General features: G+C 30.5%; 1 protein-coding gene across 15 annotated transcripts in view; it reads left to right on the top strand.

Moving 5' to 3' along the window:
* Wdr62 (WD repeat domain 62) overlaps window positions 1–20,499 on the top strand; it is a 168,543-nt gene that overhangs the window by 132,852 nt on the left and 15,192 nt on the right. For all 15 annotated transcript variants that reach the window (XM_076398372.1, XM_076398369.1, XM_076398374.1 and 12 more), the window contains 6 exons: window positions 17,243–17,358; window positions 18,070–18,203; window positions 18,261–18,350; window positions 18,412–18,534; window positions 19,552–19,734; window positions 19,794–19,954. In XM_076398372.1, coding sequence (XP_076254487.1) covers window positions 17,243–17,358; window positions 18,070–18,203; window positions 18,261–18,350; window positions 18,412–18,534; window positions 19,552–19,734; window positions 19,794–19,954 — 807 coding nt within the window. The remainder of the gene's footprint in view (window positions 1–17,242; window positions 17,359–18,069; window positions 18,204–18,260; window positions 18,351–18,411; window positions 18,535–19,551; window positions 19,735–19,793; window positions 19,955–20,499) is intronic.

Here is a 20,499-nt window from a genome sequence, read left to right on the forward strand (position 1 = left end):
GGTGCATCGTTCTTTTCTGACCGAAAGGAACGAGTTAAATAGCCTAGATTTCTTACGGATCGCTGCCTTTTTTCGCGCTTTTATATCGATGTGGATTTTATCGGCATTTTTTAATAAATTCTCTTGTTCGGTGTTATTATTATTTAGAAAAAATATACAGACTTTTTTCATTTCGGGTCGAATTTATTTAATTTAGTTTTTATCGATGTAGTAGTTGAGGATTAGTAGGTAGGGATTTAATTCTGTAATCGCCCTGTGGCCGAAATTCAACCACAATATAGTAAATTAATAATGTTTCTCTCATAACATAGTAAAAGGACTAATTTAAAACTGATATGTTATTAAAACTTGTTTTCGCAGTATTTTCAATATAAGATCAGAAATATATTTGGTATATAACATTCATTAAAATAATTGATTTATATATATTAAAACATATTAGAATGTATGCAAATTATCTCAAAAACTAAGACTTGCTAACATTTTTTAAATTGCATTTAATTAAATCTAATTTCCATTAACTTTCAATTATCAACAAAGTATTTATAAGTGTAAATTACTACGCCACTGAATATTACCACAAAGAGTCAGAAGTAAGATTGTTTTCAGAACTGTAACAAATTCAGAGCACCAAAAGTACACATGATCTTTCTTTACTTTTATGTTATGTGTTTTTATAAACATAAATATGAAGTAATAAATTAAGTAATACATGTTTGTATATTAAAACATGTATTAAATTCAGATTGGTAATGTAACCAAACCAACCCACATCATTATTGTAATTTTCTGAAGGAATTAAATTTAAAAAAAGACAGGGTTCACAGAAGAAATAATAGTGTTTCTGTTAAGATAGCGCACCTATTCACACTCACAACTCAACAACTCAAAGGCTATTTTGTAAAAAAAAAAAGATTTTCATTAGATCATACTAAAGGAATCTATACATTAATGGATTGTTGGAATAAACGTATTAAATTTGAAGCAAATTAAACCGAACTTTTTTTTTATTTCGTTAAATTTCAGCGTATTTATTCTCTGTACATCGCTATTAAAACAAAATTTCTTCTTCTGGATCTAGTTGGATAATTTTAAAATAATCCACATACGATGCTTGAAATAAATTACACGCTCACGGCCGTTTTTGCAACTAAATAAGTCTATTGAGATGCAATCACTCATAAATATGTAAGACATACATTCAAAAGTAATTCATACTATTCTGGAAACATACAAATGTACATAAATAACAACTTAAGCATCAAAATATACATTAAATAGTTCTCAAAATATATTTTGAATACTGCAACTCTTTTATAAATTAACGTAGGATAATTTGTTTTACATGTAGTCTAAGACAAAATAATTCTTGATTATCACTCACTGAATTCTTTTGAGATAGAATAGGTTTATTTTCTTGAGGGGCCTAACGCTGAAGCGTTTTCTGTCTCTGGGGTACTATCCCATCATTCTTGGGTTTTATCTATATATTTTCTTTTCTTCCAGTTGCGTTGCTTGAGCTGTATTTCAAGTCAGACGAACATTAAAAGGATCTTTTACTCTTGAAACTCTTTATATTTTTATATAAAACCAATCAACAAACCAGTCAGCTATAAGTTTCAAAAATATCAAATGTATTATTACCTGTACTTCTTATTGGACTAAATGATTAATTTAATAAGCAAATATATTTTATAAATATAGATATTTAACTACGTTACAATTATATCACTAACTCCCATTGGCAGCATTAAATTTTCATAAACTGTGTATGTTAACATCTCCAGTTAAAGCAGTATGAAGCATTCATCATATCATTTGTATCGCTTACTAATTAGTATTGTTATTATGGATAATGCTTATTTTTCATATGATAAAGAACAAACAGCTACTAAAGAAGTAGCTTTTTAAGAACCAGGTTTCAGTTCCATGATAGTTGTGTAAGCTGTTTCAAATATGTTTTTCAGAAACTTTTTCAGTAATATTTAAATGTATTAGTAGATCGGCCATTAACGTACACATAAAACCTCTTATCACGAGTATTCTCATATTTTACGTTAAAGACAGTGTAAATTATCTAAATATCACGTGAATGTCTACTTATAAATGAATAAGCAACTTCTGTTGGCCCATGGTTTTTATTTATATTTACTGTAGATCGGTCACAACTATTTTAACATAAAGAATAATCATTTTTTATCTTTTATGTTCAAAATAATGATTTTTTAGCTGATCATTCCATATGAAAGATTGATTTCATCACAAGGATTAATGTTCAATTCCTTATTCGGCCAACATTTCGAAATTGTTACGCCTGGGTGTTGTTTTTCAACTGTATGCCGGTTACACTGCTCAACAAAAAGTATACTTCATTTTTTCCCTTTATTTCACTAATAAACCATACTAACTAATGTAACTCTACTAATTTAATATAAAGAAAAACAAAATAGAGTCTATCAAATTCTAATTTTGTACATACGTCATCAAGATGTTTCTTTGTTTGTTTTCTCAGTTTATTATAGTTAAAAAGAGACACACTACTGTCTGATTATTTCGAACATTATATTATACGATTATTCAGTCGTATGCAAAATTCTTTAAAGCAATAGTGATAAGAGTTTATAAATCTAACCTATAAACTATTGTGACTGTATAATTAACTGTAGTTTTTAGATGTACTATAATGTTATAAATTATATTTGATAACATTTTTGTTCAATTATTTTATTTGGATTAGAATTTAGTTGTATGTCAAAGCCAAACTGAACTAAAACTGAGAGTTGATGCGGCATTATTTCACCAGAAATGTAACAAAGTATTAACTGTTATAAGACTCCATGATAAAATATTATACTTTCATTGTAACAAAAATGCTATGAAATTATGTATTAATAACCTTTAATGGGTAGACCATTAATGATACAATTTTTTTGTCTAATATATGTTTACTATTCCCAGTGAGACTCCACTTTGTACATTTTTGTACTTTTGTTAAGAATCTACAAGACCTCTCTGAAGGGCCCAACATTAGGCTGATATCATTGATACCTTTAATTTTTAACCGACTTCGAAAAAGGAGGAAGTTCTATATTCGGCTGTATATTTTTTTAATGTATGTTCGCCGATTTCTCCATCAATTGTGGGCCGATTTTCAAAATTAGTTTTTTATTCGAAAGGGTGCACTTCCAAGGTGGCCAAATTTAAACCAAATCCGGATCTATTTGTGTATAATGTTTATATTTGTGTATAATGTTATTGCTGAGCTGATGTGACGGAAAATCGGAAGTCGTTCAGTGCAAAAGACATTTAGTTTGCTTTTTAAGCACCAACTATAGCATAGTTATCGCAGAAATATTGTAGACAACTGCTTCTATGGTGTAATGGTTAGGGTATTCAGCCCACACGCGGAAGTCGTGGGTTCGCTTTCTAGTTTAGTTAGAACATTTGTCAAATCACCTAGTCTAGGTAGCGGACCCCGGGGCCTGAAGCGCTCCTTATTTTCAATAATTGTTTCTTTATTCCGATTTTTCCTCATACAGGCTGCACTAAACTAAATAACTAACTGCATCTAACACTAAAAAGAGAAAAATTAAATATTTTTAATAAAATCACTTTAAAGTCGGTACCGAGCCCAAAGAATACAAAAAGAATAATATAATTTTGTGACATATACAAAAAATTAAATTACCAACAAAATAAATCTAAGTTAATATGACTGTTTGGGTTCGGCACCGACTTCAAAGTGATCTGTTGGAAGTAGTTAAAATAATATTGTAAATAGATAAATATTTTAGGTAGATATTAAGCTAAATTGTGTGTATATAGTAGAATATAAAATACGTGTAATAGATAGTTTAAATAAGGTTTTTCATTATTTTTATTTGCTTATTACAATGATTATTATGCAAAAATTTTATTTCAAAAAGTTTTTAAAAAATGTTTGTTTGTGAGTTTAATTATTTTTAATTTCATTAAGTCGGTTCCGTGAGTTCCGAGTGAAACCGTTTACCTGAGTCTTTACTCACATGTCTCAAATCTTCCGAAAAGTAATCGAGATGGAATCGAAAGAAGAAATTGTACTTTTGGATTAATTAAGCAACATAAAACTCGAAATGATTTTAGCACTCTTTTGACGATTTGTTTATAATAACGATCTTTAAGGTTTCCTAAAAATTTCTCTATAACGTACTTAAAAACAATCCGCCCTTCTTTTTGAGGATTCATCATGGTCGTGATGAATTGTGGGGTTAGTCAGTAAATCGGCTAAAGTGTAGTCCAACGAAAATACCTTCCTTCACCTTGATTCTGTGAGGCCTGGAAACTTTGGACCAATTAATTTATGAATAGACGCCATTGTGCTGTATCGTATTGGATGTTAAATGCATCTATAAATAATCCTGACTTTCTGGAACTCTTTCCATATTATTTTTGGTTTTCAACATACCAAAATACATAGAATTCAGTTGAAATATTTTTATTGCAGATCTGTGCAATCAAACTATGTATTGTTTTAGCACTTATCATGAATTCAACAGTACCAATATAACAAATAATTTACCCATTTAATTCTACACTATTGTAATGACACTATTTCTACGCCACTGCCAATTCGACCAAATTGTATGGCAAAATCCCTCGTTCGAGTGATGTTGACAAATATTTACATTATAAGCTTTCTTTTATGTTACCACACGAATTGATCTGCAGTATCGTTTGTATTAGGACTGGTCTAACAAATCACCTCTTATGTACAAGAGGATTAATATGAATAGTAAATAAATTATAATTCGGCGTAGAATAGTCATAGAACACGATCTCCTATATGAAAAATTATGACTAATTTACGCGCTTTATAACAACAGAGAGCGCCACAAGAGAGAAATTTTTAACGGATATTTAAAATAAGCATTAAAAAACTTCATAAAACTATATACATAATAATAATATTATTACTATTTAACATTTAAGTACTAAATAAAATCAAAAAAGAGTTTGACATGTAACTTGACATTTTAATTGTCAATATTTGACAATTGAAATTTAACAAATATAAATAAGTAATATAATTTTAAATGGATATATACTCTAAATTTTGTATTATACCGGAATAATTGAAGACATTAAATTATTATGTATGTAAATCAAATCCATTCTTTTAGTCAACATTAATTTTAAATTTTTTTTAAAAATCATTAAAAAATTAACATTTTTCACATTTAATTCACATTTATTTTGGTTTATGAATTATTCACTATTTAACTACTAACAGTTAATTGTAATATCTACAAAATGTATTGGGAAATATAACCTACGATTTATTTTGATTCTACAATTTCCATACTTAGCAGATATGAAAAGTCTATGAAGTGCCCCAATAAAAATACTTGAAACGGAAACATATTTAACTGAATATTATATTATGTATCTGAATTGTCCTTTCTGAACCTTTCACTTTGTCTTGTATATTTGAACGCTATCCACATATTTAAATTATGTAATGCAGATTTTTTTATTTTTGCCCTTTGGTTTGATTGATTATTTTCATCTACCAAAACTAGCGACACCTAAAAGTATTTCTCAAAGCAGTAGGATTTGCTGATTTGCCATTTTAGATCATGTCAATACCCAATTGATGGTATTAAAAATCAGCATTTGCCTATACCATATGACAATAAACATTTCATTTCAATTAAAACTCATAATTTACAGCCTTCCATAACTATTCTTATTATTCACTTAAACCTATTTCGGCTGGAGGAACATTTGCGGACGATACAGTTATCATGGCAAAAGATATACCTCTCTCTAAGGCTGTAGTTAAAGTACAGGTAGCGGCCAACAAGATCTACAAATGGAATAGGGACTGGAAAATACAGCTTAATAGCTTCAATCTATCCATGTTAATTTTGCGTTTCGGCCAAATGACAAAAACCTAATTATATCACTTGACGAAATTGAATTCCTCAAGCAGAATCAGCCAAATGCCTCGAAATACATCTTGATGGTAGATTATATTGGAAACATCATGTTAGACTAAAAGCAGAGCAGATTGGACTCAAAGTCAAGCAACTGTACTGGTTAGTCGGAATATACTCGCAACTTGACCTAAAATCAGAGAAATTGGTTTATCCGTTAATCATAAAGCCAATTTGACCCTATGATGTGCAGATATGGAGTTGCACTAAAATATCAAACCAACTAGTAATCGAACGCACCCAAAACAAAGTTCTACGATTAATTACCAATACTTATCGCTACGTAAGCATCGAAAACCTGCACAATGACCTCAAAATTAATTGGATACACGAAGTGATCCAAGATTTCGCCTTAAAACATGAAATAAGGTTGCTAAATCACGGCATCGTGGAAGCAATACAGCTACTGGACAGCACACAGGAAATCAGAAGATTGAAGCGAACCAAACCACACGAACTTGTTTAGTATATAAGTTATGTATAGTTCTTAACTTTAGCTTAAGTAGTTTAGTTTTATTTTAATTTGCGAAATACATACTGATGTAATCCCGTACTCGTCTTGCTTGTGTATTAATGCAAGTACAACAGAACAGTAGTAATAAATTAATTTGTACTAAGCAAATATAATGTAAGATGTAATTATTTTAAAAAAAGTTCTATGTTTTGTGACCACATCTGTCTAATATTATTTACTCGATGATATATCCACAAAGCCGTTTGTCATTTTTAAAAATTACCGTCGGCGGTGTCATAATGAATAGTCAACTAACCAAAACCGAATCATTTTTTTCCTGTCTTATATCTCCCACATTAGCATACTCTTTTTAAATTGATTGATGAACATTTTTGTACCGGCGAGGCCGTTCGAGGTCGAGACGATATATTAGCGAAGGTCCACCGTTGGTATTGTGCATTTCCTGCCGATGGTTTTTCATTGGCTTTTTCCGGAAACGATTCATTCTGTATGATTTTATCGTATGTAATTTACGATGTATCATTTAAAAATAACGAAATTAATGGTGTAATTGTAATTTTAGAGATAATTATTATTTTCTTGGGTTTGTATTGATCATCTATCTCTTCATTGCTCATTATAAATATTCTATTGTTTGAAACAGTACGGGAAATGTTGTATGTAAACTTTTTATGATACATGCCACTCGTTCTTTCATCATTTTTTCACATTAAAAGATATTAATTGCGAAAAATTGGTGCAATATATATTAATCAAAATATTTTCATCATTCTCTATAAATATTTCCCAACACTCTGTTAACATGGCAATACTGTATCGACGATGTTGGCATCGATCCAGTCATTCTTCGCATTTTCTGCTATATGATTTTTTCGTGAGATTCTTCATTCTCTCGATCTTGTTGCAGCAGGAAGTCCTTCAATTTGTCAATTGATGCCGGTAAACATCAGCAATAATTGTTTCATAAAAGTTTCATTTCATTTCATCGAAATTAAATGGAAAAAAAACAGTGATACTTTTCATTTTCACCAATAGATATCGCTGATCAAAATTTATGCAAGTAACCATAAAAAAAGAATTGCAAAAATGAAGCTAAGAGAAGATAGAAGAGAATGTCAGTTCTGCATATAGTCCCACAAGTCAAAAAAATAATTAAATAAAGAACTTCAGTTTCGTTTCAGTATTTATATTCACTTGTCCATACACTTTCCATATTATTTTCTTTATTTATTTTTCTGATATTAACAATCTCTGTGTTTCTTCAAAACGGTAGGAAAGTTTTACTAACTCTCCTATTCTAATGCAGTTGCTATTCTTTTTTGATACAGAACTTTTATTTTAATAATTTAATTTAAGGTTATTCGGATTAGTTCGGAAGTGTTAAGGACAACGAATTCAACGTCTTAGTTAGTGTACGCAGAAGCGGAACTAAAAGTGCAATACCAATTTAAGTGATATTGCATAATGCACTTCATGCAATTTCATGAAAATCCACGTATAAATGCTTAAATAAAAAGCTCTACCTCACCTGCAGTGTTAATCAGACATTCTATGATTTAACAGGTCAATTGAAAAGTCCCCGGCCTGACACATAGATGCCGCTACTAGAATTAAATCCATATGTTTTTTAGTTAACCCTAACCCTCAAAAATGCTTGTATAATTTGACATTAATTTGTGAATTATAGCATTTTGAGTGAAGCAAGTTTTGTCATTGTGAAAAAAATGGATAAAAAGGAATTTCGCGTATTAATAAAATATTGCTTTTTGAAAGGAAAAAATACAATTGAAGCAAAAACTTGGCTTGATGCAGAGACACAGCCCTAGGAAAATCAACCATCAAGGATTGGTATGCTAGGTTTAGACGTGGTGAAATGAGCACCGAAGACGGCGAACGCAGTGGAGGCCCAAAAGCGGTTGTTACCGACGAAAACATAAAAAAAATCCCCAAAATGATTTTGAATGACCGTAAATTGAAGTTGAATGAAATTGCAGACACTCCAAAGATACTAACTGAACGTGTACATCATATCGTTCACGAATATTTGGGTATGAGAAAGCTCTGTGCAAAGTGGGTGCCGCGCGAACTCACTTTTGACCAAAATCAACGACGAGTTGATGATTCGGAGCAGTGTTTGAAAATAATCAAGCATAATAGACCCGAGTTTTTGCATCGATATGTGACAATGGATGACCCCATCATTTCACTCCGAAGTCCAATCAATAGTCATCCGAATGGACTACACACGATGAACCCGCTCCAGAGCATGGGGAAACGCAACAGTCGACTGGCAAGGTTATGACGTCTGTAATTTGGGATGCGCATGAAATAATTTTCATTGACTACCTTGAAAAAGGGGGGACCATCAACAGCGACTATTACATAGCGTTATTGGACCGTTTGAAGGGCGAAATTGTCGAAAACGGCCGCATTTGAAGAAGATGAAAGTTCTGCTTCACCAAGTCAATGAAAACGATGGCAAAAATTCATTAATTGGCCTTCGAATTGCTTCCTCATCCACCGTATTCTCCAGATCTGGCCCCCAGCGAGTATTTTCTGTTCTCAGATCTCAAAGGAATGCTCGCTGGGAAGAGATTTTCGTCAAATGAAGAGGTGAACGCCGAAACTCAGGCCTATTTTGAAGCAAAGGTCAAATCGTACTACAAAAATGGTATCGAAAAGTTGGAGGGTGGCTATAATCAGTGAAGTGAAGAGAAGTGATCACCCTTGAAGGGAAGTATGTTAAAAAAAAAAAATAATTTTGTCAAAAGAATATGTTTTACTATGGTAGGCCGGGGACTTTTCAATGGACCAGTTAAGGAAATCAAGAACTCAAACTTTGAAGTTCCGTATATGAAAATCCCCAATATTTTTGTATTAAAATGTAAAATATAAGCTAAAAAATTAAGTTAATTTTAAATATTATTTTAGATGGTATTAAGTAATTTTAGATATAAAACAGTGTTGTAAATCATGATAACGTCAAAATATAATTTTTATTTATTTTTATTCAATATTTACATGTTTGACGTTATATATCAAACTCAGGGTCATATTTTTATCTTCATGTGTATATACATAATGCATATCTCTGCATCTAAAAACTGCTCCATAAATTTACCAGTTCCTTCAAAGACACTTTATTCAAGGAGGCTCCAGAATCGACGTTCATATTTCAAGTAGATTTAGGGCTAGAAGATAGCTAAAAGAAATTTCCTTTGACTATCGATGATTTAACCTAAAAGAATATTTGGTCTATTGTTTGGTTTTTTATTGACCTATATTAACTAATATGTATCCATTTACTGAAAAATATTCTATCGATAATTATTATCGACAATTTACCATTTACATTTTTTGTAAAAAATAAACTTTGAACCTCCTGCGAAATAGTGGTCAATTTCTTTTTCAGATATCCATTATATTATCAAAATATACCAATTTTTCCACGATCCTTAAATCATTAGTAATAAGAAGAGGTTATAAACCGGCAAACGTTATTTTGACGCTTTGCTTGTTTTGATAAATTTCAAATGACTACTTAATATTTGTGATTACTCTGGTTGAAAATGCCGTAACTATAATGTTAAAATAAACATAAGAATTTTATTATTTTATTTATATGTTATTGTTATGTATCAAGGCTAAAATAAATTAAATATCAAAGTTACGTGTGCCAACATTGCGACGTTTTGTCGTCATAAATTAAGATGATATGAGTTCACTCCTACTTTGGATACACTATAGTACGTTTTACTTTCAGTGACTCTTAACTAAATTTATAAGTTGCATTTGCTGTAAATACTACTGCCTTGCAAAATTGATGGTTTTACACCATAAAAATCTGAATGTTTTTGTTACTATTTAGAATAATTATTCTCATTTATGGGCTAATATTATAATACCTATTTCTTTGATGAAAAAATGTTTTTTAAGTATTAAGAATGAAGTGTCGCTAAATCTGTTCAATAATCTGGGTATTGAAATACTTCAGTAATTGATTACTGATTCTTGTGTTATTTTGATTTTTTTTTAATTCTTTAGTGCAGTAGATCAAAAAAGTTATTATTGTTACCATTTTTGGGGTATTGGAAATATATCCTTCTGAAAGAGGAACTCAAATATCTTTTTGCTACAGTGAAAGTGAATGCGGCATCTATTGTGCACACAACTTCCTTGGTCTTTAAATATGTTCGATTCAACCTCTAGGAGTATCTTCCATAATTAGCTAAATTTAGTTAACGCAAGTTGAAGATAATAGAAATATTCTCCTACTCGTTTTGTTTGACACTACATTTATTTTAATATTAACCTTATTCATATGACAATGTGTTAATTTTTTTGATGATAATTGACTAACAAAGCAAACGAGCCAATAGGTTTGAAATCGTGTTTCAAAATTAATCATCCGTGTTTCTTCGCGACTTTCGTAGGTGGTCTGCCTCGACAAATATTTCAGAAACAAAGACACGCAATTGACCGTTGATAATTTATGGAGCACATACGACTTAATTTTCTCGAGATTGGACTTGTACGTAACACCTGGACGAAGATACTCCCGCGTAACAAGCTATGCATGGCCTTTAATAGAGCCGTCAGTTCTCAGAGCTCTCGGTACAGGTGGGACGGCCAAGAAAAAATTCAACAATAGACAATTACCTGAATACATTACTATCGATTGTTTTAAGGTATGTCCAGTATTGAATGCAGTACGTCTTTCGACAGTTTTTAAGGTTCTTTTTTTTTCTGGGTATGTCATGGACCAATGACGATTCTTTATAGGTCGATTATTAATGACTAACGAATTAATGTCAGCGTAGGATATAAACATTTGATTCTATTTGTTAGGCAATTTCTGATTCTGATAATTTGTGAAATTAGAAAAAAAATTACATATTGTAAGATTATAACATATGGGCTGAAAACTCCCAGGGCGTAACAAAGAAAACGAGTTTTTTTTTGGTCAAGATTGACTATTCATCAGCGTAATCTCCATCAAAAGCCACACAATCATTCCAGCGCCACTCTAACATTTCAATACCACTTTTGTAGAACGATTTATCTTTTTTCTGAGAATAGGCCTGACATCAGTTGCTGTCCATTCAAATGACGACTGTTTGCACTCACTTTCATTCAAAACGATTTTGTGGATTATTTTTTAGGTTTTCTGGTGTTACCACCTCATTTTGACGTTCACTGCGCTCTGCATCATCGGTGTCTCTACGACCACGTTTCAATCCTTATAACCCTTTTCAAGCCATTGCTTCGCTTGAACGGTATTTTTTCCATCAAGAAGCAGTGTAAAATTAAAACACGAAATTGTTTTTGATCTATTGTTTTGAATAGAATAAAAGTACTGTCACTCTTAGTTAGCACAATAACTCACAAACTTATGAGTAGAATATCAGGAAATTCCAACAGCATTCTTTTGAAAGTTAGTATACTAACTGATAAAGCGGTAAATGCAATAAAACTAGTGCTCTCCATGGCTTGGGCCCGAGACTCTTCAGCCAACTGTTAGCAAAAGATGCTTTTCTGTCTACAACTATAGAAAACTATAAGTGCTAGCCGACAAGATTGACAAATGGACTAAAGACTGCAAAATATAATTTAATACATCGACTTGTGTCAATATCAATTCCTGAAGCAGAATGAAAATTGAAAATATCACTTTCGATAAAAAAAAAAACTGTGAAAAATCTGACTTAAAATTAAACAACTGTACTGATTGGTCGGAAAATGGTCCCAACCTCATCTAAATCATCAAATGGATTAGTAATTCAACACTGCCAAAACAAAGTTCTTCCTTTTCTCTTCTGCTAAATAAACGAAGAAGTACACTATGACCTTAAAATCAAATAAACCTAATTTGTTATCTGAAATTTCGCCGTAAAACATGAAAAAAAGCTATTAAATTAAAGCTATTAGGCTAAATATAATTGGGCTAAAATATCAAGTTATTTAATCAAAAGAAAAAAACCGCTGAAAGTCATCGTTTGCTAGTAATAACTTAGGGTGAACATGATCTATCCTTAAAAATGTATAAATGCGTAGTTTCAAAAATTCAAAAGTTGTAATTTCGATGTTCGAGACAAAGAACCTTTTGATAGACCGAAAAAGTTTGAAGATGCGAAACTGCAAGGGTTATTGGATGAAGACCCTATCCAAACTCAAAAACATTTGGCAGAAGCGTTGGGGAAAATCCAAGAGATGGGAAGATGGGTGCCACATCATTTGAATGACAGGCAATTGGAAAATCTAAAAATCGTCTGTGAAATGCTGCTTCAAAGGTATGGTCGGAAGTCATTTCTGCATCGAATAGTGACGGGTGATGAGAAGTGGATTTATTTTGAAAACCCTTAGCGCACAAAAGCATGGTTATCACCTAGTGAAGCTGGCCAATCGACTTCAATGCCAAATAGTTTTGGTCGTAAGACAATGCTCTGTGTTTGGTGGGACCAGAGTGACGTAGTGTATTACGAACTGTAAACCTGGTGAAACAGTTAATAGTGATCGCTGTCGACAACAAATGTTCAATTTGAACCATGCGTTGATCAAAAATCATCCAGAATGGGTTCCAAGACACGGTAAAGCGATTTTACAGCACGTAACGCAGCATCCCATAAAGCAAACCCGATCAAGGAAGCGTTGAAAACAATTGTAATGAATATGTTGTCGCACCCGGCGTCCTCTCCAGACCTTGCCTCATCCGATTATCAACTTTTAGCATCAGTGGGACACGTGCTTGGAGAGCAACCCTTCGCCAATTTCGAAGAGGTTACAAAATGGATCGATGAATGGTTTTGCTCAGAGGACAAACACTTTTTTTGGGATGGCATCCATAAATTGCCCGAGAGATAGGCAAGATGTATAGAATCAAATAGACAATGCTTTAAATAAATGCTTTTTTCAAAGGTATTTATTCCATATATTCGTCTTGTTTATGAAGTGTATGTAATAAAATATGCTATTTTTAAAAAATATAAGAGAACAATACCAAAACAGTAAACTGAATTACACATCGTTGGTTTCAGTCACAAAGTTACAATAAATTGAATTAAATCAATTATACGTATCTTTTTATCTGATCAATAGTCTAATACTCGTGGATATAAACATTATTGATATTATTTAAATTTGACCGAAAATTAATAAATCAAGTTCATGGAGGTTCATCAGTTATGGTTTAGGGCCTCTAAAAATTAATTAATAAGACGGACATTTTATACATCTCGAATAAACCATAGTAATTTTAACTATTTTTACTAGCATAGTAACTATAAGCAATGATTTTTTACCATTAATTTTTTACCATTAATGTTCTTGGCTGAAAAGAAAAATATATTTTCTAAACAAGATTATTATATGCAATCAGATATGTTTAGGAATCTCTCCTAAACAACAAAAACTAACAACTGATGTTTCTTTACTCAGACAAGAATTATAGTATATTTGTCCAACATTTTATCCACTGTACGAAAGAACTCAATTTAAAGCACCATTGTTATATTGGATGATCAAATAATTAATTACAATGACGTTGAATTTAAAATTATTTTTATTTATCACGTGTTGTTTTTTTTTTAAATAATATGTTTAATTAAATTAATAGCCGGTGGCATTAATTTCATATGCCATTTTTGACACTGAGTAAACAGTTAAATTAAACTATATATATATATATATATATATATATATATATATATATATATATAAATATATCAAAGAACAGTAAAAATTATTTTGATGACATTTTATAACCACTCTAGATAATAACAGCAGTAAATTTCATTTTAAAATTCTATTTCTGGACTTCTTACGTGCAAGTATCAAAAGTAACATTTTTATTGCGCAGTAAATGTCAATTTAAAATTTCCTCTTCTACATCCTTGACCTCAGATCGAGTTGGTATATATTAATCACCTTTCTAATTCACTCACCACCAAATCTTCGTCGAAATTAATTAATATCGCAAAATGGCAGTTCATTTCCGACAGTTTCCTTCGATTTTCCGAAAACCCTTCCCATCTAATTTTCACCGCTAGACGAAAACGATATTTTCACCCCGACACAGCAGCTCATCGATGATTTATGGCGTGACGATGTAAATTTCCTAATCGTTACGACCTAGAGTGGTTTTTGATTGTGTTAGATTTTTATCGGGTAACCTTTTCGTACACCAACAGCATGGTTCGCTGTGATTAGTTGTATCAGCTTCGATGAATTTGTATTTTGTATCGATTATTAATTTAATTTATGGATAATGTTTGTTGGATATCAGAATATTACGATGAAATATAAATAACAGTATAAGATTGATGTCCACACTAAGTCGTTTACTATTAACATCATCTGTTAATTTGAAAATTTTACTGATTGTAATTTATATTGAAACTAAAATGCATTCGAATGCAACTCTAAGGGTCTATCACCGTGATCCTGAATCAAGATAAATGTCTAAGGACTGATATGAAGGTGGCTCTTTTGTACAGAAACTAGCTTATGTTTAAATATCGGCCAATTAATGCTTGTTAACAATATATAACCATTCTCTGAATGACAGACTAGGAATGACCGGCCATGTTCGAAATTGATGCATGTGCAAAGAGTTCGACAATATATTGATCATTTTTACTGTATGCTCTGAAAAAAGACACAGCTCAAAAAAACATTCCTAAAATTAGTAAATTAAAGTACCTATTGTTTAACCATTCAACTTTCGTCATATTTAGGTACGTTTGATTTGTGTTCCTTCACACACCTCAAAAAATTATTTCATGGATAAACATTTTCAACCATATATTAGAGGATCCTTGGAATGAATCTATTGAATTTGAAGAAATTATATTCTTTTCAGTTTCTTCTTTTTTTTTTTCATTTCCGCAAACTTTTTGAATCTAGTATAACGTTACAAGTATGACTTTTCGCATTTATATCGTTAATCTTTAAAGTCAGTTGTTGCTTGTGAGTTCTAGGTTTTGTAAGGAAAGTAATTGTTCAACATTAATAATTAAAATAACACTGTATGGCGTATTGTGATTAAAATACAGTTCAGCAAAGTTTACGAAAAACGCTTAGAATCATACCATAAGACTTTGGGTAGCAAGATGCCCTAGACAAACAATCGAAGACTCACAGTGAAATTGGTAAGATTGTAGTGAATTGAATTCACACGAAATAATTTGATATTTGGATAACGACTGAAAATCAAATAACATAACATTTTGAAATATTAAAACATAATGAGAATAATGTTTCAAAATACACCAGAAAAATTAAAAACAGTTCAACCCACCAGTTTTCACTTAAATTCGAAATTAATCAAAAAGATTATCTGATCTGATCTGATTATAAAGGTGTTACACAAATATTTTGAAGAGTTAAAACTATTATACTTTTTAGAACGGCTACAAAATATAGAAAACTGTTGTGATGTGGTAAGTATATCGAACTAAAATACAATTTATTATGAAATATGATTATTAAACATGATTTAAGTTTTCTTGTAGTTAATGTGTTGTCATTTTTCTCATGTTATGCCAATTATTGTTGTATACTACACCCACCCTTATTGAAAATACCTATATAATATTATGTTGTTATATCCGTGACTTTTTCACTGTTTTGAGATGTTCAAATATTTATACTTTTTTTTCTATTCCAAAAGAAATTGTTTTGATTAAACAAATAAAATTAAGGAGGATACAATTTCAAACACCTGATTTATTCTCAGTATCACGTAACTAAACGTGCATCGATTAGTCGATCAGTCAAAAACTGTTGTTAATGATCTCCTGAATAAAAAAAAACTGGCGTCAAAAATACCATTAGAAATTACACGCCGAACTCAGCTTACATAACGAGCTTCATTAATATAATACATGTTTTTTTGGATAAACTATCGTAACTGTTGCTGAATTAAACGATTTGGTATCAAAAATGCGTTCTCTGCTTACAAACGATAGTAAACCTGTCACATGATGTAAATACATCGAAAGTGTTTGGAGTTAATAAAGTTCCAACGTTAATGTGGTAAAAATAAATGTTCTATTATTACGTATAGCGTTTTATTTTAAAATGTTAAATGTTTTGTTTAAATGTTTAATAAAATATATTATTTACAAACAAAAGTGTCATATGTATTTGTATAATTAAATAATATATTGATCTGTAATCATTCATTTTTGTGGTAAGAAAATTTAGTATTCTTGAAATCAATCATATTTTCGACTCACTTCACTAATCATTTTCTGATTATAAATTAGAGAAGACATATATTGAGTATATGTGGGGATCCCAGTGATTTAAGGGCAAAAGTATGGATAGAAAAGTTTGTTCATTAACATTTTTAATTAGTATCAAACTTATTAGTCATCTAATTAACCATTACATGCCAACATCATTTATTAGTAAGCTATTCAGCTAAGTGCAGCATCTAAGAAACCTACGAAACGTTTTGATGGTATATTGATTTATTGCAGCTGTTTTTCTTATACAATATATGTATTAATATAGTTGATACCAATGGCTGTGTACCAATGTTACTGCCAAAAAGTATTACTGTATGATGATTAAAAATATATTTTTATTCATACAAAGTTGTTGTAACTAGAATGTGTTGGATGAGAGAATATATTTTTCTAACACATTTTTCCTTTTTGTTGTGTTAAACCAATATTTTTCAATTAAATATATTTTATGATTTTATAATATTTGATATCATTATTGTACTGATCTTTAGTTGATTATTAAAAAATGATCATTGCATTAAATAAACTTTTTTTCTTTTCAGATGTACCGTGGTACTATTTAATATAAGGACTGAACAACAGAACCACATAATCAATTCCAGCAGGAAAACTATAACATCACTGGCGTATTCCTCTTGTGGTAGATATATAGTAACAGGTAAAGTTTATATGTTTTAATAATATTTTAACTTTGAGAATGAATATTCCACTAAAAATATACAGTAAAAGATTTAAAACATCATGATAATCATAATCATTGATGAGATATCTCCGAAATGCTTTACTTTCTTCATTCGACTTTCAAACAAGCAGTAAATAAGATTACAGAATTGCGTCTAAATGGCCAATATATATCTTTGGATTTGATGTTCAATTTCTTGTTTCTTCTTAATGTATGTCTTTAACTATGACTTGGTTTAGATATTGTGATTGTTTGCATTTAAGCCAACTTAACCTTCATTTAAGTGAAGTTTCTTTAGTTTATATTCAGAAATGTTTTCAAATATTTGTTTTTTGATTGTGCAGTACATTTTTTACTATTAATATCAGTATGCACATGCCACCACCTGCACAGCTTTACTTTATGGCCGTGAATATTTCGCTTCGGTGTCGAAGCAGATCTTCTTCTCTAACCTATGACTTTTTGCCAAAGTTACTGACTTTTTAAACAAAATTATACTAAATAGAAAAATGTCAAAATCAAAAATACAATAACAATATAATAAATATGTCTAAAGTTTATTAATATCATTTTTTCTAATAGTTTTCAAATGGATTGAGTTAGGCGGTGGTTTTGACACATTTAAGAAATAATTATTGACAAAATGATCACACATTATATGTTAATTTATTCTCTTTTGTTTTGTAGGAGAATGCGGCCATCAGCCTGCGGTGAGGGTTTGGGATCTTCAAGCCGATACACAATCACTATATCCCGGGTTAGCGCCACAGCCTCAACAGGTGGCCGAATTTGTAGGACACAAATACGGCGTCAATTGTGTGGTAAGTTGTTCATCATTACTATTGCAACTTTTATATTGCTATCTCGTTTTCTTTTAGGCATTTTCGCCATCAAATAAATATGTTGTTAGCGTCGGTACACAACATGATATGATAGTCAACGTGTGGGATTGGAAAAATAATATAAAGGTACGTATTTAGTTTTACTTCACTCAACATCTACATTTGCACGCATTTTTATCTATTTCAGGTTGCCAGTAATAAAGTCAGTACAAAAGTGAAGGCAATTGCATTTGCCGACAATGGAAGTTATTTCGTTACTGTAGGTAATCGACACGTTAAATTTTGGTTCTTGGAGACTGGAAAAAATAAGGTTATTATATTTTTTAAATATTTTTAATTATCATATTATAAACGGCTGATCGTTATTGTATTATTTAATTAAATTACATTTACGAACTTCATTGCTTCATCACTCACTAAAAAAGTACTTCAAAGTAAGACTTTTAATTATATTTACTCTTCTGGATTATAGAAGTAGTTAATTGTGCAACAGTATCTTGTTGAATGTTTTCTGAAAGTTCTTGTATCGTTGAAACCATTAAATGGTAAAAGTATATAGAACCGTCTAGACATAAAGGTAACCTCATTGGTTTACTCATCCAACGGTTATTGTGCAATATTCGCTCAGCAATTACCAAACTTCCATCGATGAGACATTATTTAAGGTGTGCAAACAAGCAGTGGTTACTAGAGACCAGATCAGGGCTATACAATGGATATAAAGTAATTCAAACTGCAATCGAATGCACCGCAAGTCTTTCAACAAGATTTGTTTCGTTGCTGTAACTTAACTAAACTAAACTACATATTGTCATAAAATTTTGACACATGCCGTTTAGAAAAATATATTATAATATAACAATTTAATTTGTTGGAACATGCTTCCTTGTTCAAGAACTTGCTGTTTCACTATGTTATCATAGGACTCAATGGAAACTTTAGCTTAATCTATATATCAATTTGGTTCTAATAATGGACTTGGCTGATTCACTCTATTACTGCTAACTTCATTAAGCAAACTATATTACGATTATAAGTAATTTGCAATATACACACATGAACAACTTTTAAATGATTTTTGTATCTTTATATTGAGATAATTTGACTGAGATTAGTTAAATTGCAGCTATATTGATTAAAAGAAGTTTACTTTACTATTAATTTAAATGTAAATGGACCTACAATCTTATTCAGAGAACATCGTAGTATTAAACACTAAAAATTATCTTAATTGAAAACTCCAAAAAAAGCAAATGCTGATTTAAAATTTAAATAGTCACTCGCCAAATAGATTTATCGATATTAAGTTTACATTCGATGGTTTCAGTATAAGGAAGCCGTACCTTTAATGGGGAGATCAGCCATTTTAGGCGAACAAAGGAACAATTATTTCTGTGATGTAGCTTGTGGTAAGGGAGAATGCGGTGACAGTACTTATGCCATTACCAGATCAGGATTGCTTTGTGAATTTAACAATAGAAGACTTTTAGATAAGTGGGTAGAATTAAGGGTAAGAAATGTACAGTTTAAATGTAATGCTAGTATCACGGTGTCAATATTATTTTGTAGACAACTAGTGCCAATTGTATTACGGTAGGACAAACTCATATATTCGTTGGGTGTGCGGAAGGAATCATTAGGTGTTTTGATCCCGCCACTCTTAGATTTATTACCACATTACCAAGATGTCATTATTTAGGTGTAGATGTCGCTCTTGGTACCAGCATTCAGTAAGTAAATATTTAATAAATGTTAATAAATCATAAATAATCGTTAAGAACACTAATTTAGGCTTCTATTACAAGAAAGTTTCCTTGAAAAGTGATATTGTTATATCCTTATATAAATAACCAAAAAAAATCATACTTATTTTATTCAAATCTATCAAATATAAATAATATTAGAAAGAAAAGCAATGAAAACGTATTACAAGTATAATATATATTCTACATATTGATTACAACTAAATTTACAATATGAAATACAATTTATATAAAAACATGAAATCGGAAAATTGAAAAGCAAAGTAGGCAATTTAATCTAGTTAAATAAATTGAACAATAGGAATTAACGTTTCTGTAACTTATATGACTTAACTTATATATGTAATTATAACCCAAGTTAAAGAATACATTCATGTATTCATTCTATGAATATATATCTTTAAGCAAACAAAAATATGAATAATATATAGGAAAACATTTTAACTGCACTTTATTAACTTTTTTAAATATCTATGTTATGTTATTTATTCGCCATATTTGTTTTTTTTATA

The sequence above is a fragment of the Rhynchophorus ferrugineus genome, unplaced genomic scaffold (assembly GCF_030347505.1).
Source record: "Rhynchophorus ferrugineus isolate W39M unplaced genomic scaffold, kcgeb_rfMv2 rfM3, whole genome shotgun sequence".
Taxonomy (NCBI): Eukaryota; Metazoa; Arthropoda; class Insecta; order Coleoptera; family Curculionidae; genus Rhynchophorus; species Rhynchophorus ferrugineus.